General features: G+C 50.8%; 1 protein-coding gene and 2 long non-coding RNA genes across 5 annotated transcripts; 2 read left to right on the forward strand and 1 right to left on the reverse strand.

The window, feature by feature from the left end:
* The first annotated feature begins 50 nt into the window (after window positions 1-50).
* On the forward strand, window positions 51-11146 carry clic4 (chloride intracellular channel 4). 3 transcript variants are annotated; one of them, XM_057011717.1, is made up of 6 exons: window positions 51-409; window positions 6646-6755; window positions 8456-8581; window positions 8746-8852; window positions 9448-9629; window positions 9765-11146. In XM_057011717.1, the coding sequence occupies exons 1-6, from the start codon at window positions 341-343 to the stop codon at window positions 9927-9929; spliced, it is 759 nt and encodes a 252-aa protein (XP_056867697.1). In that variant the 5' UTR covers window positions 51-340; the 3' UTR covers window positions 9930-11146. The 3 variants fall into 3 exon arrangements, with proteins under 3 accessions (XP_056867697.1, XP_056867695.1, XP_056867696.1); XM_057011715.1 differs by lacking the exon at window positions 51-409 and adding an exon at window positions 6089-6467; XM_057011716.1 differs by lacking the exon at window positions 51-409 and adding an exon at window positions 6470-6556.
* LOC130513122 (uncharacterized) lies at window positions 1769-2624 on the reverse strand. The gene is made up of 2 exons (XR_008946621.1): window positions 2284-2624; window positions 1769-1921 (listed from the first exon to the last, which is right to left on the reverse strand). It is a non-coding gene; the product is annotated as an uncharacterized LOC130513122 (long non-coding RNA).
* A 1754-nt stretch (window positions 11147-12900) lies between the features above and the next one.
* Window positions 12901-14926, forward strand: LOC130540307 (uncharacterized). Its single transcript, XR_008954409.1, has 3 exons — window positions 12901-13088; window positions 13348-13458; window positions 13876-14926. It is a non-coding gene; the product is annotated as an uncharacterized LOC130540307 (long non-coding RNA).
* The last annotated feature ends 2218 nt before the right edge of the window (window positions 14927-17144 follow it).

The raw sequence follows: 17144 nt of genomic DNA on the forward strand, positions 1-17144 counted from the left end.
TCCCCTCCTTTAGGTGACATCACGGCTTTAAATATTCCCGTTACTTCTTCCCAGACCTCCTCCTCCCTCATTGCTCAGCCAGCATAGAGAGCCCGTGTCGGCTTAGCCTAGCTAGCCCGAAGTAGCTGACCCGGTTGTATGTAGCGGGCTCCGTTAGCTCCGCGGCTACCGTCCACCCCGCTGCCGGCAGCAGATCCGCCCTCTCCCCGAGAACAGAAGCGCCCGTTGGGCTGCGGAGAAGGGCGAAACGCAGACGAGAGAAGCGAGCCAAGTCGGGCGTGGTAGAGCACTTTTGTGTCCCCCCCCCCTCCACCAGAAAACTTTAACAGCAGCGCCCACCATGTCGCTGTCGGTGCCGCAGAACGGAGTAAAGGCGGACAACGAGCCGCTCATCGAGCTGTTCGTGAAGGTAAGACCGCAGGAGCAACTTTCCCATTCCGACCCCAGCGCTTTGTGATGACACGCTTCAATTGCCCCCCTCGGGGGGGACAGACCCCGACTGTAACGACCCGTCTTTCACTGGCGCGCCGGTCTACGGTGAAATGCTGATTTATTCTTTTCTCTTTGTGATGATGTGACCTCCGAGCGCCAGCGCCCCTGTGGCCATGTGCAGCCCGCCGCGGCGGTCGCTGGGGCGGATTCAGCTCCCCGCCCTCACCGCCGAGAACGAGGCTGCCATGCTGGAAAAACTGACCAACAAAAGCCTTACAGTTGCTGCCCCAGACGCCCCCTCACTCGATGCAGATGTTTCTTTTCTCGTGAATTCTGCTTATTTTATCAGTTTGCTCATGGAATATGAATGGAAACTTGGGTGTGAGACACGTGCAGTGATGATCCCCATCAACTGTGCAGAATCCAGCAGCAGTGGTGATGGTGGTGGAGAAGGCTTGTTTCCCTTTCTTCTGTCCGTGGCTGGGCTGGGCGGGAAAATGGGAAAAGCAAGGAAAAGGGGGAGTGTGGGCCTGGAGTTGGTGGTGGTGGTTGGGAAGGGGGGTCTTGCTGGGTGCTGAATAGCTTGGGGAAAGAGCGCGGGTGGTGGAGAGGGCTGGCGCTGGGAATCAGACGCAGGACTGGAGGCGCTCGGAGCACGTTTGTGTGCACGCCTTTGTGTGCGTCCATGAATTGGCAGCATCTGCCTGAAGAGACACAGGGCCGAGTCCCTCCCGTCTCCGTCTCGCAGCCTGCAGGAGAAGTTGCATCATCCCCAGGCGTGGAGCATTTCCACCTTGGGTCAATATTTAGCACCTCCCCACTTTTTGGGACGGACTTTGTCCCCTCTGTGTTAGACGGGCCAGCATCTGACATGGCCGAATCCATTATTCACGCCATTGTTTTACCGCGCCGCGGCGATGAGGGACAATGGTAGGCACGCTGGTTGCCATAGGCGAGCCGGGGCTTCTGGGAACAGCTGATAGCAGCGTGTGGGCTTTGCCTTTGCGGTGTCATATCTGCCGGGTCACTGACACTGCGAGGCAACGTATCAACCAACGTTGTTTATAGCAACCGTTGTCATGTTACCCTGGCTGCATTTCCCCCCAGTACCTCGCTGACAGGCTCTGCTTCGGACGTTTGCCATCTTCGGTTTGCGTCGTTGTCTCCAAACGAGCTAGAGGTTGGGCCGACCCTTGACCCCTACGGCAGATTTGATGGGACCATTAAGAGGTTTTGTCTGTGTTCTTGCCGTAATTAAACTACCCTTGTTTTTAATTTCGCTTCTCGTTCGGTATCAGCCTGTGGTCGCGTGACGATGGGCAGAATACAAATGAGATGAGAGACAGATGGGCTTTATCCGTATTTGCATGAGCGCCTGAACGCTGGGGTCAGGCTACGGGTTGCAGAGCCTTCTGTTTCCGCCACACGTCCACGCTCCTGCCAGCCGTCGCCACAGAGCCAGAGAACACGGCGTGGCACAAAAGCTTGCCTGTGCATGGGAAACCATGGCGATGAGCTGTGATCTACTTGAATTCATCTGTCTGAGAGAAAAACATCTTTCTGGGAGGAAAGAGGTAGCGGCGAATCCAGTCCCTGGGGGTGTCTGGTCCGACCGGGATTTCTGTCCTACCAGGTAGCCAACGCTTGGACCTGGGGTCCCACTGTCTCTGCCTGGTAGGACAGAAAACCCGGCTGGACCGAGTCCCGAGGGGACTAGATTTAGGCACCCCTGCTACATCTTTTCTCCCAAAAAGATGTTATTCTTTCAGAAAGGTAAATTCACGAGGGCATCGGGAACATTTACGAATGCCGTAGTCGAAGCACAAGTGATTGCAGTGGAACGTGACCAACCTTTGCATGATAACGTGCGTCGGTCCAGCTCTGTAGAAACAGCTTGTACAAAAGGCCTTGGGAAGAGCTGGTGCGCGGCTATCAGTCGCGACATGTGACGCTCAGACAAACGCCTTGTGACGCGGCGTTTTTATGGAAACGCTGACCTTTTCCAGCCGTCACTGCTCTGTTGCATAAAACACTGCGCGCGGCTAAATAAAACTTTTTCCATGTGGTCTATCGGTCTCAAAATAGGCAGATCAACAATCCTTTGAGCGTTCTAGAACCTTCTGTGTTGGCCTCAATAGAAAAATGAGTTGAAGACTTGACGTTTCCCCAACATCCAGGAACGGTGCGGTCGGCAAACGTGTGTTGGGGTGTAAATATACGAGCTTGCGCTCTGCTGCTTGAATCCCGGCCTCTTTTTAAGCCCGCTGTTTGGTTTCCCGCGTCCTTTTTGCTTTTATGCTTTCCATGTTTGTATTTTTAAGTTTACGCTGTAATTCGCTGCACAAAATGTGCCAGTACATCCAGAGCAAAGGTCCGGTCCAGCTGCGTGCTGGGTGGAGGAAGACCTTGCTTGATTTGTGTTGTCTCGCCAGGAAGCCGGTGGCTAATGAGGCATTTCTCCTCTGAGCTGAAGAAGAGGAAGTGGGGGCCACCCTTGAGCAGCACAGATCAGAAGCTTTGAAGAGCTGATCCGGACTGAGTCTCGTTTGCTCAGAGGTCACTGTGGCGGCTAATAAAGTTGTTCAGTTTATGTCAGGAATTATCGCCCTAGCAGATCCGGATGCAGAGGAAAGGGGATCCTTCCCATCATCGTAAGGTGATTTGAGGAGAATCTTCCTCGCTCTTTGGGTGTACGTGACGTGAGCCCGGTTCTGTTTCACACGATCATTAGCAAACGGCCCTTCTGTGCGTGTTGCCAGCAGTAACAGTAGGTTCTTTTAGCCCCAAACTTCCATTCCAACTTTCCGTAAAGAGGGATAACTCGGGCGCTACAGTACAGTTGGCCTCCGTGGCTGCGAGGCCTTAAATTTTAAACCGGGCGACGTCAGCCTGAGTCAGAGCCACACCAAGGATGTGACGGTGTTTCCATGTTAAAGACTGGTCAGTACACTCATATCTTGTGTTGTGGTCTGGCTCAAAGTCTCGCCCACGCAGCTACAGTCATCCAGCTGTTGGGTCGCTCCCTACGCTGGAATAATGGCATCAACTCAAGCAAAGAAAGGAGAACTCTGCTTGGAGATCTGGTTTTATAACCCCTCCCCAAATTATGTCATGAGTAGTTTGTTGTTATAGACGACGGCGTTTATTTAGCTTTAAGTCGATGTGATCCCCCAATTTAACACGCCGCTATTGAGTATGAAAATATTCAGATTGTTGATTGATTTCCCGTAGCCGTTTTTATCTACAGTAATAAAAGTAGAAGCAGCAGTAAAGGCATTCCATATGCTGATTTTGTCCCACTCCCATCATGCACCTCTCCGCTCGTCATCATATCCCACCGGTTAGTTTGTGTTGCGCCCATTTCCCTGACTTCAGCTGCCCGGCCTATACATGGCAGGAACCCCGGCCCTCGTGCATATTTGTCCAGGAGACGGGGAGAGGCATTGCGGCTATGACGTTGCCATGGTTGCCCTCTTTCCAGCAGACATTCCTGCTGGGTGCCTGTGCAGGAGGAGCACGGCTGCGGCGCTTCACACGTCGTCAGTTCCTTATTCGGTCAAAGTGTGCCTCGAAGTTGCCGAGCGGCCCGCCCAATTTAGAATATGAAACGGGAGAGGTGAAGGATCGAGACCGCAGCGGCGCTAAATTTAGGCAGCGAGCGGCGACTGGGAAGGTCTGAACAGCATCTATTGTGCTCAGCGGCCGACTGGCATGAGCTGGGAATCACGTGCGACGGCGGGAACGCGTAACACAGATGAGAGGGATGAGGTGGTAGAAATACTGGCGCTCTGATCCTGCAGCTCCTGTCTGCTTTTTTGTCTTTGTTTTATTGCCTACTTGTAAAATGTTATTGAGCCCGGTAAAAAGTGCACACGTCTTCAAGTGTGTCCATGAAGTGCTCGCGCTCACATGACACGAAGCCTCCCGCTTAGTGTCAGGGGAGGTGATAAAGTACGACTTCACGTTGTCTGCAGGGAGGAAAGTGTTTTACTTTCACCCTGGACAGACCAGGTCTGATTGTTCTGCCACTTCCAGAACTCCAAGATAACATCCTGCTCGGGCCGTGACTCACGGGCCGCTGTGTGTTTGTATTAAACCAACAGGCGTGTGTTGACTCACGGTCCTTCCATTCAGCCCATAAAGAGCTGGATAACCTGCCGGCCTCTGATCTTCTTGTGCCTGACATTAATAATTTCCTTTGCCTCTGGAAATGTCCGAAACATCTGTGTACGATGTGACTCATTCTAACACCAGGTAAAAGCTGCAGTTTCTGACGGTGTTGGAATCAGTCCGCCGCTTTGAGTCCTTATTTTTAACTGCCGTACCTTGTTTACGTTTAAAAAGCCCCGGCTGGGGTGTTTTAATGGGATCCCCACCCTCTCCCTGGCCTGGCCAAACGCCTAGAACATTATCCGGAGAGATTTGTGTTGTTTTCTGTTTTCGAAGGTTCTCCGCGGGCGCTTCTGTAATTGTGGTGCGAGGGGGGGGCTAAATAAAACTCCTTTGGAAACATTGAGTGGGATGCGTGCGTCCACGCCAGCGCCAGGCTTCGGCCCGCGCTCCACGGACGTTATTCGGCATCACCTCCACCCTCGCAGGTTGAGCGCCGCGTCGCCGGCAGCGGAAATGCTGCGCCGCTCGGCGTCGTTCTCCAACCCAAACAAAGCACTTTGCAGGGAGTAACAGGACATTTCTGGAATAGTTTCTCCCTCCTCCCTGCGTGCCCATCCCCCCCCCCCACACTCTTGCAGAGAGGCCCACAGTAAGGGCCGAGGGAGGAAGAACCAAGCCTGTGAAGCTCTATCTCACCTCCTCGTCCCTAATTGGCGTTTATTACAGCCGTTTCTCTGTCGTGGGGATTAACGCTACTTGTGATCTTCCCTCCCTCCCTGTTTTATGTCTCTGTCAAGCGGGCCTCCTCTGCCTGCGGAGAGATCTGAGGGTAACAGAAAAGCAGCGGCGCGCCTGGAGTGCGAGGGCAAAGAATGAAATGTCTGTTTCAGCTGCAGCGGCCTTCATCTCGGCCACTCGAGGCTCTTAAAGATGAGCCCAGCCGTGGTTTCGCTTTTGTATTCCGGCACAAAAGCGGCTCGCTTCTTTCTGCTTGCCTGTGAATCTGTAATCCCGTCTGAGGCGTCTCGCCGTTACTGCGGGCGCTCTCTGGGTCTGTCCAGGTAAACGCGCTAATTGGGTCATTTTCAGAACATCAGCCGGTAACGGCACCAAAGTGTGATGAACGCGTCCCGAACAAAGCCGTATTTTTGAAATAAAATTGAATCATATACAGTTAAAGAAGCCTTTCTTTAGCCAAACAAAGGCTGTGATCTAATCCAAGATATTGAATTCAGAGGGGGGGCAGCAGCATCAGCAGTACAATGGGAGCCAGAACGCGGATCAAAGGAGCCATCCCGCTGGCTGCCACACAGGACAACAGCAGCCCGCCTGTCTGAGAGGGCGGGGGTGACCTTACGCTCCAGAAAAACCCACTGTTGGGGTCAGAAAGTACAGATGTTGGTGCAAAACATTCCAGCCAGTGACTTTAACAGCTGGATGCAGAGGCAAGAATGTAAGAATGTGGGTGGGGAGGGGAGCACGGTTTTGTGGATCTGCTCCAGAGCTCTTATACTCGAGTGGCCTCCACACGCGTCTACGTCCCTGGGTGAGGAGCACAGCTGAGCACAGCTAATGTGGCCCCGAGATCCGACGGTCTTCGTCCCATTTGGCTCCAGACGGAGGTACGCGAGATGTCCGTTTGCTGCCCCGAGCCTTCGGATTTGGCCCCGTTGTTGGTCCGGTTGCTCCACGTTCCATCGTTGCCGTTTGAGAGGCCCCCTGGATTGGTACTCGCCTCGGGAGTCTCCTGGAACCAGGAGGAAGTGCGCTGGAGCGTTGAGGGCAGGGGTTCAGCTGGAGTATCTCCTCAAGAGCAGACCGTGCTGCGCATGAAAGAGCCATTGTCTGGGACGGGCCGGCGCTCCAGTACTGGCTTCCAGAACATTCTTGCAGCAGCGCTTTGGTGTCTCTTACTCCTGCAGGTATCTTATGTCTCTTGATGTGGACCGGGCTTTTAAAGGGCTGTGTTAAATGGAACAATCGTGGAGTGTGTGAGGATTCCACCCTCTCTGTGAGGCGTCCATGTTTGTTTTGGTTGCTCAGGAACACGACGTGCCGACAGTTGATCTGCTCCTAACTTGCTGTGTGTGTTTGTTCAAGGCGGGGAGCGATGGAGAAAGCATCGGGAACTGCCCTTTCTCTCAGAGGCTCTTCATGATCCTGTGGCTCAAAGGAGTGGTGTTCAACGTCACCACGGTGGATCTCAAGAGGTGAATCCCAGCTTTCCATAATCTCTCATCTTTTTGTCTGCGATTGAACAAATCGTCGACCAAAATGTTAAAATTCAGTCGGCTCAGCCCCATAAATGGGCTCTATTTACATTATTTACATCTCCTATCGATTGTTTGTTTGTTTTTAAGGCAGAAGACAGATTTGCGGGACTCCTCTGAAGCCTATTTAGCTGTATGACGTCTCACTGCTTCCACGCTGCTTATTTGGCTTTCCCATGACCTTTTTCCAGGCTGACGAAACCTAAACACACAGACGCTAGACGGCTTATTTTAGCTCCCCCAACCCCCCCCACACCCCCCGACTTCCTGGATGAGAATATTTTTGTCAACTTGTATAAATAATAAAAAAGAGAATCTTCTATAGGAGATCTTTTTAGCAGTGTATTTGCACATACGTAGTCTTTTGTTTGTAGGGAAATCTTGACCGTAACCTCTAAATGGAGGCGATGGGACTTCCTGTGTGGCCGTATCATGTTACCAGCCACTCATCAAACAGGCCTTTGTCCAGCTGGAGTTGCTCCTTTGCACCTATTTTATTATTTCAGAGGCTTCTATCATCACTAAATGTGTAGTAAACAGCAGATGACATATTTTTTATAGTATTTCGTTTAAAAAAAAATGATCACGTGTTTCACTGTCGCGCCTGTTTGCCTTCTCGGTTCTTTCAGGTCACGGCTGCTGGGGTAATATTTGTTATTTCCTAGGCTGGGAGCTTGTTCTCAGGACTGTTCTGATATTATTGGCTGTATGGGCCACTTCCTCCCTGCATGTGGTGGGAACAATTTCCCTTCTTTTCTTGTGTGCCAGGACTGTGGACATCGCCCCCCACCCCCCCGTTAAACTCGGGTCACACCAGCCGCTCTGTTAACGTTCATAGGTCACAGACTGATACGGGGTGTGCTCCGTTCATTTTGTTCCGTTTACTTAGAACAGTAGAAGCTTCAAACAATAGAAAATAAAAGCAGGATAAACGGCAGGGAGACATGAAAGGATGGATTCACTCTTCCATGGAGATGGAAGAGCCCGCAGGGTGACATCATCTGGGATGGTTCCAGTTGTTTGTCTCCCTCTGTGCTGCAGCTGGATCTCTTAATATTATCTAGAAGGCACAGATTTGGTATCTACACTGGAGACCTTGTGTTTTATATGAAGAACACAGAATGTTCTTGTTCTAACAGATTAGTTTGTGTTTACTGAAGCTGTATTAAAGGGAAGCTCAACTTCCCTGAGCGAAATTAGTTGTGTAATAAAGTGTAAAAGTGAAGAGATGACTTTATCTTGGGAAAACCTTTATCATAAGCTCTGATGTCCTTTTTTAAATTACAAATGCTGCTGGATTAAGCATTTCCATGACACTGCTAACAGGGTCCCATCAGTCGACGCTGTTGTTGCCACGTGGGCGTGTTTTTCCACGTCTTATTTGTTGCCTTCACACTCTTCCTTCAGCACATGCTCATTTTTGCCTGCGCCTGCTGGTGTCATCCGCCTGCCGGGGACATCTGGTACAAAATGTGCAGGATTGAAGGCTGCTGAGAGACGCACGTGCAGCGAGACACGGTTTAGACTGAGGGCCGGACGATTAGAGGAGCGTCCAGAGTTAAAAAGCACAAACATGTATTATTAAAACGATGACGGCCAGTTTCCACCAGTGATCTGAAGCAGCTGCACTTCTCTTCCAGGAAGCCCGCGGACCTCCAGAACCTGGCGCCGGGCACGCACCCTCCGTTCATCACTTTTAACGGCGAGGTCAAGACGGACGTCAACAAGATCGAAGAGTTCCTGGAGGATGTCCTCTGCCCACCCAAGTGAGCATCATGGTGACACCAACGTGCCGCTCCGCCCGGCCTGACGTGCTAAATGTCACGGCGGAGTTTAACCCAGGCGCTTTCAAAAATATCGCCGATGCCATGGAGACGATACGTCCTATGAGGGCGTGTCTTCAGGATCTGTGTGTGACCCTTGTGTGCAGGTACATCAAGCTGGCTGCAAGACACCCAGAGTCCAACACGGCTGGGATGGACATCTTTGCCAAGTTTTCAGCCTTCATTAAGAACCCGAGACCAGACGCAAATGAAGGTACGTTGAGGGAAGTTTTTAAAATAAATGTCAGTATTGTAGCTTTTTCACCCACGCGCAGCCTTTTTAAACAACAAAACTAACCTTTCCCCTCCTGGCAGAAGATGATTAAAATAGAAAATAACTGGATTATATACCTGGCGATGTGTTTACGGCGGCGATAAAAATTCCAAGATACTGTTTCGTGCTGCTGGCTGCGCTCCACCCTGTGAAAATATTGAATGTTGGCTCGCTGGATGTAAAACTCAATGACCCAATCTGGATCAGTGGTAATTGTTCGCCACAAACGTTGTATTGTGCATTCAGGTATGGACTTGCTGACTCATTAAGACATTTTTGACACATACTGGAACAGTTAAGTGTAAATTATTAATCAGTAGGGTGTAAGTGTTATTTCTTCTTTGGATATTTCTTGTACTACGTCACGCCTGTTTCACAACCCTGTTGTAGTTCTGCCTAGAAGGTTTCCGCGTGAAATGCTGCCCCCGTGCGGCCGGATAATATATTGCAGCTCAAAATAACGTCAATTCTGCTTGAAGGGGCTTATCACGTCCATGATATCAAGTCAAAGCGATGCTTTCTTTACGTATTTCAGCGCTCGAGCGTGGCCTTCTGAAGACGCTGCAGAAACTGGACGATTACCTTCGCTCCCCTCTGCCCGACGAGATCGACCACAACAGCATGGAGGACATCAAAGTCTCGCGCCGTAACTTCTTGGACGGGGACGAAATGACGCTGGCGGACTGCAACCTGCTGCCCAAGCTGCATATAGTCAAGGTAGGTTTGCAGAACCAGGTTCCCCCTGCCTCGGAAACCACCGAGCTTGAGTCTAACTGAACACTGAGAATCTGTCTTGTTGGTTTTCTTGGCTGAACGTTTGACGCTCGCTGACGTCGGGTAATTCTTCCCCAGGTGGTGGCCAAGAAGTACAGAGGCTTCGACATCCCCAAAGAGATGACGGCGGTGTGGAAGTACCTGAACAACGCCTACAGGCGGGAAGAGTTCACCAACACCTGCCCCAGCGACAAGGAGATCGAGATCGCCTACGAAGACGTGGCCAAGCGGCTGGTCAAATAAGACCCGCCCACCCTCGACGCCCTTCAATCCTCCCCCTCTAACCTTTTCATTTACACGCCCTTCATCCCCTCTGCCAAGCCGCCCTGGGACTGATGAGAGAAAGAAATAACCAAACAAAGAAACTCCACCCTGGACTTCTTTTCCTTCTCACTTCTGATTTTTACTGACGCCTCTTTAGTAGATTCACGATTGTTCCGTCACTAAATACTGAAAAATCCGAAGGATGTTGAGCAGCCAGACGTGAAGTGCTTATCGCTGACGGGAAGCTGGGGGGGGCTCCTCAAAAATAAGTGACCTTTAAACTGGTTTTCCCTCAAATTCTGGGGAGAAGCCAGAGCTGATTTGTGTGTTGATTTGCTGTTGTCTGTTTCACGTCCTGCTACAAAAGCAACACTGAGAAGCTGTTTGGTTTTTTCCCTCCCGTCTTATCGAGATGTAAACAGTGTTGACGGGTTTAAGCAGAATCCAAACCGTCTAAATGAGCTTTATTTTAATGTTGAGCATTTTCTTTAATATATACATAAAATCACAACTGCAGGTGGAGCGACCTGCTGACTTAGCTTCACTTCCTCGAAGTTCTCGGACAGATGTAGCACGTTTCTCGCCGCGTTGCCGTCACTCGTTTGGACTTCTTTCTCTCTGGCCGCGTTTAACTGTAGCAGCAGTTTGGATCACAAACCAAACGGGGGCCACGTCAGCTGGGGCCCTGTTGTCCGTCTCTTCAGAAGTGGGGGGGGGCACGCTAAAGATATTTAGATAAGATATTTAGCATCCGAGGAGCGTGGCAACGGAACCGGGTCAAATTTCGCTTTCTCCTCCCTCCATGGATGATTTAATCTGGTAGCTAGCGAATGTAGGACGTATTTACTCCATAAAGTGCTTTAGCGGAGACGAGGCAGGACTTGTTCCGGTCTTCAGTTTTTGGTTTTGAATGAAACTCCATCAAACAAAGAAAAATAAACCACGAAGGAATTGTAAATATTTTTGTTTTGCCTGCTCAGAATTCTACGTGTACATTTTTAAGGTGGGTTTTTGGGGCAGACGGGCCGTTCCTCGCCTGCTCGGGTTCCAGACCAAACGCCTCCTCTTTGCCTTATTTGAAGTTTTCATTTCATGACAGCGCCAGATTGATGTATAAATAAAATATCAAAGCTATGTCATTGCCTTTTTTTTTTTTTTTTAACTTGACTGATTTCAAATAAAATTCTTCACTCTCACTTTTTGGCCCTCTGTTCCTCCCACCCCACTGTTTCCTCTTTACCCCCTGCTGGGGTCTGTCCCTGTGCTCCCCAGGTGACAGACAGGAACACACACACACACACACACACACACACACGCCAAGAAGCAATTTAGAGTCCAATCAACCTAATGTGCACGAAAATTGTTTGCAGAAGATTTGCATTCCTCTTTTCTGCCCCCCCACCCCAAAAACCCCTGAGGCAGAGCATGTTCCTTTACAGCGCCGAAGCTCTGTCTCATCTTGGTGCCCCCCCACCCCCCACCCCACCCCTTGATACCCTCTGGCTGTCATCTTAATGATGTTTCTCCATTTTCCAATCTTCGGCATAAACAAGTCTATTCTGCGGAGCTGAGCTCAGCCAGAGTTTCACAGGAAGGGGGGGGGGGATTTTGGGTGCTTTCCAGATCATTAAGGTTTCATGTTTCAGCCCCACACCCTCTGCTGTCTGACACCCCCATGTGTAATTCATCGACAAGACTGCGCGAGCATGTGTGGGTGTGGGTGTGTGTGTGTGTGTGTGTGTGTGTGTGGGGGGGGGGCAAAAACATGACTGGCTGTTATTCAGACCACACACCCATTACAAGCAGAGTGAGTGTATTAGTGTAATTGGGTAATGAAGGTGAGCTAGGAGGAGTATTGTTGAGTGTGTGTGTGTGTGTGTGTGTGTGTGTGTGTGTGTGTGTGTGTGTGTGTGTGTGTGTGTGTAGGCTCCCAACACAAGAGGGAGCCAACAAATCAGCTAAGCCATGGACGCACACAGGTCCAGTCTCTGTCTGGGCCGGTCTGTCTTGGTCCAGATGGAAAATCCTCCAGCACGCGCACCCAGGAGGACGATCCTCGCCTTTGATCACTGGCGTCCGCCGCCATTCTTTCACTTTAACAGGTTAATCAATCAAACGTGTGTTTTTCAGGGCTGAAATGCTCGCTGGAGCCTTTTCTGTTTGGCCCCGGCTCTGTCTCCAGTGGGGAGTTGAATTTGAAGGTTCTGCACAACACCCATTTATACAGCTGACTAAATATTGACTCTGGTAAAGTGCCTCACTCGAGGGTACACGGTGATATCCCAACTGGGCTTTGGATCTACAATGTGCGAAAAAGCCACTTTGCATATGGACCCCGTGCACCTGATATTTGGTGTAGCTACACGCAGCTTGGCTTACATTCACCCTGCGCCAGATGATTGACATCGCAAAGGCAGAAATACAGAAAATTTCGGCTGGCATCCCGCTAATTTGAAATGGGCCATCTGTGCTGTGAATATATTTTCATTTGCAGTTCGCCCTTGATACACAATTCCTGTGTGCGAGCCAACTTTGTTGAAGCCGAAAGGCAACGTTATTTTCACTGGCAGATTTCAGTCAGATGTGGCTAACGCTGACACGTCAATGCCCAAATAACGAAGCCAGGCGCGGCTAGCCGCTGTTTTCATACAGTTACGTAACTACCGGTAAATACTTTGCAGAGGGCCAAAAAAAACTGTATCAAAATTTAATGCAGATTGACCAGAAACAAAAAAATGCTTGGATGGGATTAAAAGATAGCTTAGCTGTGCTCTAAAAGCTAGCTTGATATCCTGTGATCGGTTTTCTGTCCCGTTCAGGTTAAATTTGCAGGTTTTCTCATGAATATCAGCAGAATCTTCCCTTCTTTTAACGCACCAGGGCCTTTAAAACAATGCCAACCAAACCGGCTCCCCTATGGGTTCACTCTCAAAATGGCGGGCTAGGAGGCCTCCCTGTTGCCTGAACTAAAACCATAATGACTACAGTTTCTGTTTCAGCATGCGCGAGAAACCACCAAACGGTGGCTTGTTAATGCGACAACGGGCGGTAGATTATTCGCCCAAGGAAACAAGCGGAGGAGAGCGGTGGCGGCGGTGGCGTGGACCACATGGTGACCACGGCTGTAGCTGCACAGCGGTAAGGTTCACTCACATCAGCCTTCCTTGAACTCACAGCTTCCTTAATGCTCCCCATACCCTTATATCTCCAGGAATGGCGGTCTTTATTCAGAAAACATGTTGGCAATGTTCCCCACCTTCAGAAACGCCTGTGTGCGACTGTTTTACGCCCAGGGGGGCGCGCTGATCCTCAAACGCGGCGCTTTCCTCGCCAAACGTCTTCCAATTTGAGAAAAGCTGTCATTTAGCCGTCATCTCATCCGTGTTTTCCTTGGCAGGAAGGCTCGGTTTCTATCTCCGAGGGGAACACACATGCTGCTGCCGAATGGCACAGAGGAGAGAAACCCGAGAAAAGTCTTTCCACCCACCCGCCCTCAGCGTCGAAACACGTGAGTTTCAGCCGGCCTTGACGATTCTGTCAGTCCACGCGTGCAATAAAATAAACACACACGTCACTGAAAAACAACTAGAAATGTTACAATGTGGCAGCTCGGGAGGTATGTTGGAGCGGTTGGAGGAGTGGTAAAGATAAATATCTATGTCATAAATATCTCAAAGCCGACTATCTAAGCGGCTTCGTGCTCTGTGATGTGCTGCTCCCTTATATGAACCCTGAAAAGGCTCTAAAGTTACCAGTAAAGACGAGTTAATGGGGGAAATGACTGCGGCATCTTCCAAACAATTAACTCCAAAACCACCAAAAAAAACAGCCCGAATCATCAAGTCAACCAGTCGGGTTTTGTGTGCTCTCATTGTTTATTTTAGCCCTGATTAAAATGCGGTGTGGTGGCTTCCCCCCTCTCCAGGGCTCGGTGGCTACTGTGGTGAGGAGATAGGGGGCTGTGGTGGACCCCCTTGGGCGGCCCACAAAAAGCTGCCTAACCCCCTTCCCCGCTCACAGCTCACCCCATGTGGTTTGCTGCGGCTGCCGGCTGGTGAAGAGGCACAGCGAGGGTTCAGGGACCAACGGATCCGTGTACGGAGCCTGGCCTTCGCTGGACGTACCACTAGAGGGTACTCATCTACAGTCGGACTGAAGATGGGGGTCTTGGTCTCCGGGGGACGTGCTTGCACAGGAAGCTTGTGTGAGGGGGGTGTGAGGGTGATAAGGCTTGGATGTGAAGTGAGAGAAAAGGGGAACTGGGAGCTTTTGTGTTGTCAGGTGTCCCATGCCCGACGGGGCCCTTGTCCAGGTTGTGTTGTCTCTTTGTGGGTCTACAATAGCCGTTTTATTTTGTCTGTAACTGAGAGACTGTCAGATTGAAGGCACTTGGCTCAGTCGGCAGCCACACCTTAAAAGAACAAAGAGGATTTACCGGTTTGTGAATAAAAAGGCTGCGGGCAATGTTCACCGTACAGAGTTGTCACTATTTCAACTCGTTTGAATGCAATCATGTGTTTAAATGTCATTAACTGCACAGCTTCCTGTTCGCGGATGCACCAGGAAATGACTGTTGACGTCCTAGGTGCGCCTTTGAAAGTACTGATGTGAATAATCAGGCTTCCTTGTTGTGGCACGTGGGGCTCCGTCAACCGTCTCAGCCAGTCTGTCCCCGCACACCGGGCCCCTTCAAAAGAAATGCCCCCGATGGGTTCCTCTCCGGCCCTGTCGCCACGGTTAAACGACAACAGACTACACTCCCGTGCCCACGCTCACATTAGGGCCCGTGTCTGTTTCGACTTTGGCCCTCTGCTCTCCCTAAAACAGTCACCAGAAGCAGCCCCCAGCATCCGACCGACGCCCCGGCCGTCCCACGCCGTGCAGGAAAAACCACCGCGAGGGCTCGGCCTGCAGAAAAAGGCAATTAAGTCGTAGCCGGTGTTAACAGACGTATCCGATCTGCCCACACTGCAGGTGCCGGGCCCCCTCCCTGCCCTTCTCTGATCTAAGCCGAGGTGTCTCTATTACTCGCCAGCAGCAGTAAATATGACGTACAGCAAAAACAGTGGGCGACGAAGAAAAGGAGGAGGGGGAGGAGATTTATTGATTGCCTTTAGCTGCAAAGCCTGCGTGCTTGGCTTATGTCACCTAAGCCCTCCGGTCTAATGGACGTTTGACGTCCATTAGGTTGTGTCAGAGGTTTAAGCAAGTCACAAAAAGTCCTCCGCAACACTTTAAGCATCAGCGAGACGTTCAGTGACTTCTGGATTTTGTCAAACATGGATGCTGACGTCAACAGGCAAAAAAAACCAAAAAAAAACGGGACCATTTGATCCAATTTGTACTTGGACAAATGTCCAAGCCTCACTGGGACAAGTGGAGACGTCCAGAGAGAAAGGGGTCGATATGCTCCTCTCTTCCCGCTTCGACAAGCCATGTTCTCAGGTCAGGAGGTCAAATCCAGCAGATATGGCACGCAGCTGAAACGAGCTGCTAAAACCGGAAGACGAAGGGAAAAATGGTGACTTCCTTCCTGATGCCTCCGCAGGAGCAGCTGTGGAGGTGATGAAGACGAGAGTTCAGTGAGATGTGTTCCTCTCCCTGCGGTTGTTTGTGGAGACACACGCCGGCCCGTGCCGTCCCTGCAAGCCCTCAAAGACCTGGTCTCTGCTGCATCGGTTACCCTATTTTTCCACGAATCCGACGGAGGCCTGCCGGGAAGAGCCGCGCTGTGCGTGCGTGCGTACGTGCGCGCGGGCACTTGCGCCATTTTTGGAAGCGACTCTGTGTTCTTTCTGCGCTGGCGTTGAGGTCACGAAGCTTCTGGGTCCTGTCTTGCTTGGGTTGGACACTTTTTTCTGTTTTTTTTCCTCCCCCACAGCCACCATAAAGAAGACAAACCCCTCAACCATGGCCACATCCTATATTAACAGCCAGTGTTTATGTCTGCCTTTGCCATACCATGATATTCTAGGCCGCTACTGGTTACATAAGAAAATAAGACAAACAAACTGGCTCCCCTGGACTGTGACCTACGCTCCATCTGCTATAACCTTTAACTGTAACCTTTAACCCCAAACCTATAACACGTTTCCCATCATAATTTCCAGGGTCGTTCCACAAGTGTCCTCTGTCAACGCTGCTTCCCGCGACGCCTCACGGAGCCGCCGCTCTGTCATCTCACATCCAAGCAGGAAACAATAGGAGGGCAGAAAAATGCGCTGGCTGCAGATCAGTGGAGGCTCGCATGGCCTCTCCCAGACGCTACGTCGGGGATCCTTTTTGATTACTCACTCCGGCCTGATGAGCGGCCCACTCACACTCCTCTGCGTCTGCCTGCCCGCGACAGAAATCACAAAGACTTTTTGTGAGAGGCTGGTTTTGATTTCGGCGGCCGGAATGCCTCCCTGATAATGTCAGGAAGTCTTTGTGTGCGTGCGGTTGCCGTCATGACGCATCAAGATACTCACAAAATACACATTTGGTTGTTTTGGGCGGGGCGACGTGCGTGTTCTCTGCTGGTTTCTTCAGCCGGACGACCTTCCAGGAGCTGCTCATAAACAGCCTGTAAATGTGAGAGGAGTAGCCAGGGCCGAGGTCCAGACGTTAAACTTATTGCCACCCAAGCGTGCCGACCGCCTGGTGCTGTGGGCTGGGTCTCCCCCCGCCTGCCGCCCCCTCCGCCCCTCCGCCCTCTCCCCACCAGGCCGGAGGTAGGAAATCAAACCAATTACGGTTGTATTTAAAGAAAATTGGAGCAGGGCCGGAAAAGTGGGGGCATTTCCAAAAACCACAAAAAGAAAACTGCAGGGCCGCTCCAAATACAGGGGGAGCACGTGGAGCAGGAAAACACGTGCAGAAATCACGTCTTCTGAGGCTTCTCATTACGCCCAGTTTTAGGTCATCTAAATATAAAATATCGCTGATAAATAAAAAGGCTGTAAAACTACTCCCTCAAAAATGTGTTTCTGTCCCAGGAAACATTTTAACCAGTTTAATGGCTGGTTATTTTATCCAATCTGACCTGGGATCAGCTGTACCAGATCAGGTGGCTCGCTCTGATCGATGCCCCACGTGAAGAGTTTGGGCTTTAGCGTCCCTACTGGCAACAGGCAGACATCATTTGAGCTGGTTTAAAGTGTTGAGCACTGGTCTGTTTGCTGGAAACCTTATTGACTAAAGTGCTCTCTTATC

Source organism: Takifugu flavidus, chromosome 16 (assembly GCF_003711565.1).
Source record: "Takifugu flavidus isolate HTHZ2018 chromosome 16, ASM371156v2, whole genome shotgun sequence".
Lineage (NCBI taxonomy): Eukaryota > Metazoa > Chordata > Actinopteri > Tetraodontiformes > Tetraodontidae > Takifugu > Takifugu flavidus.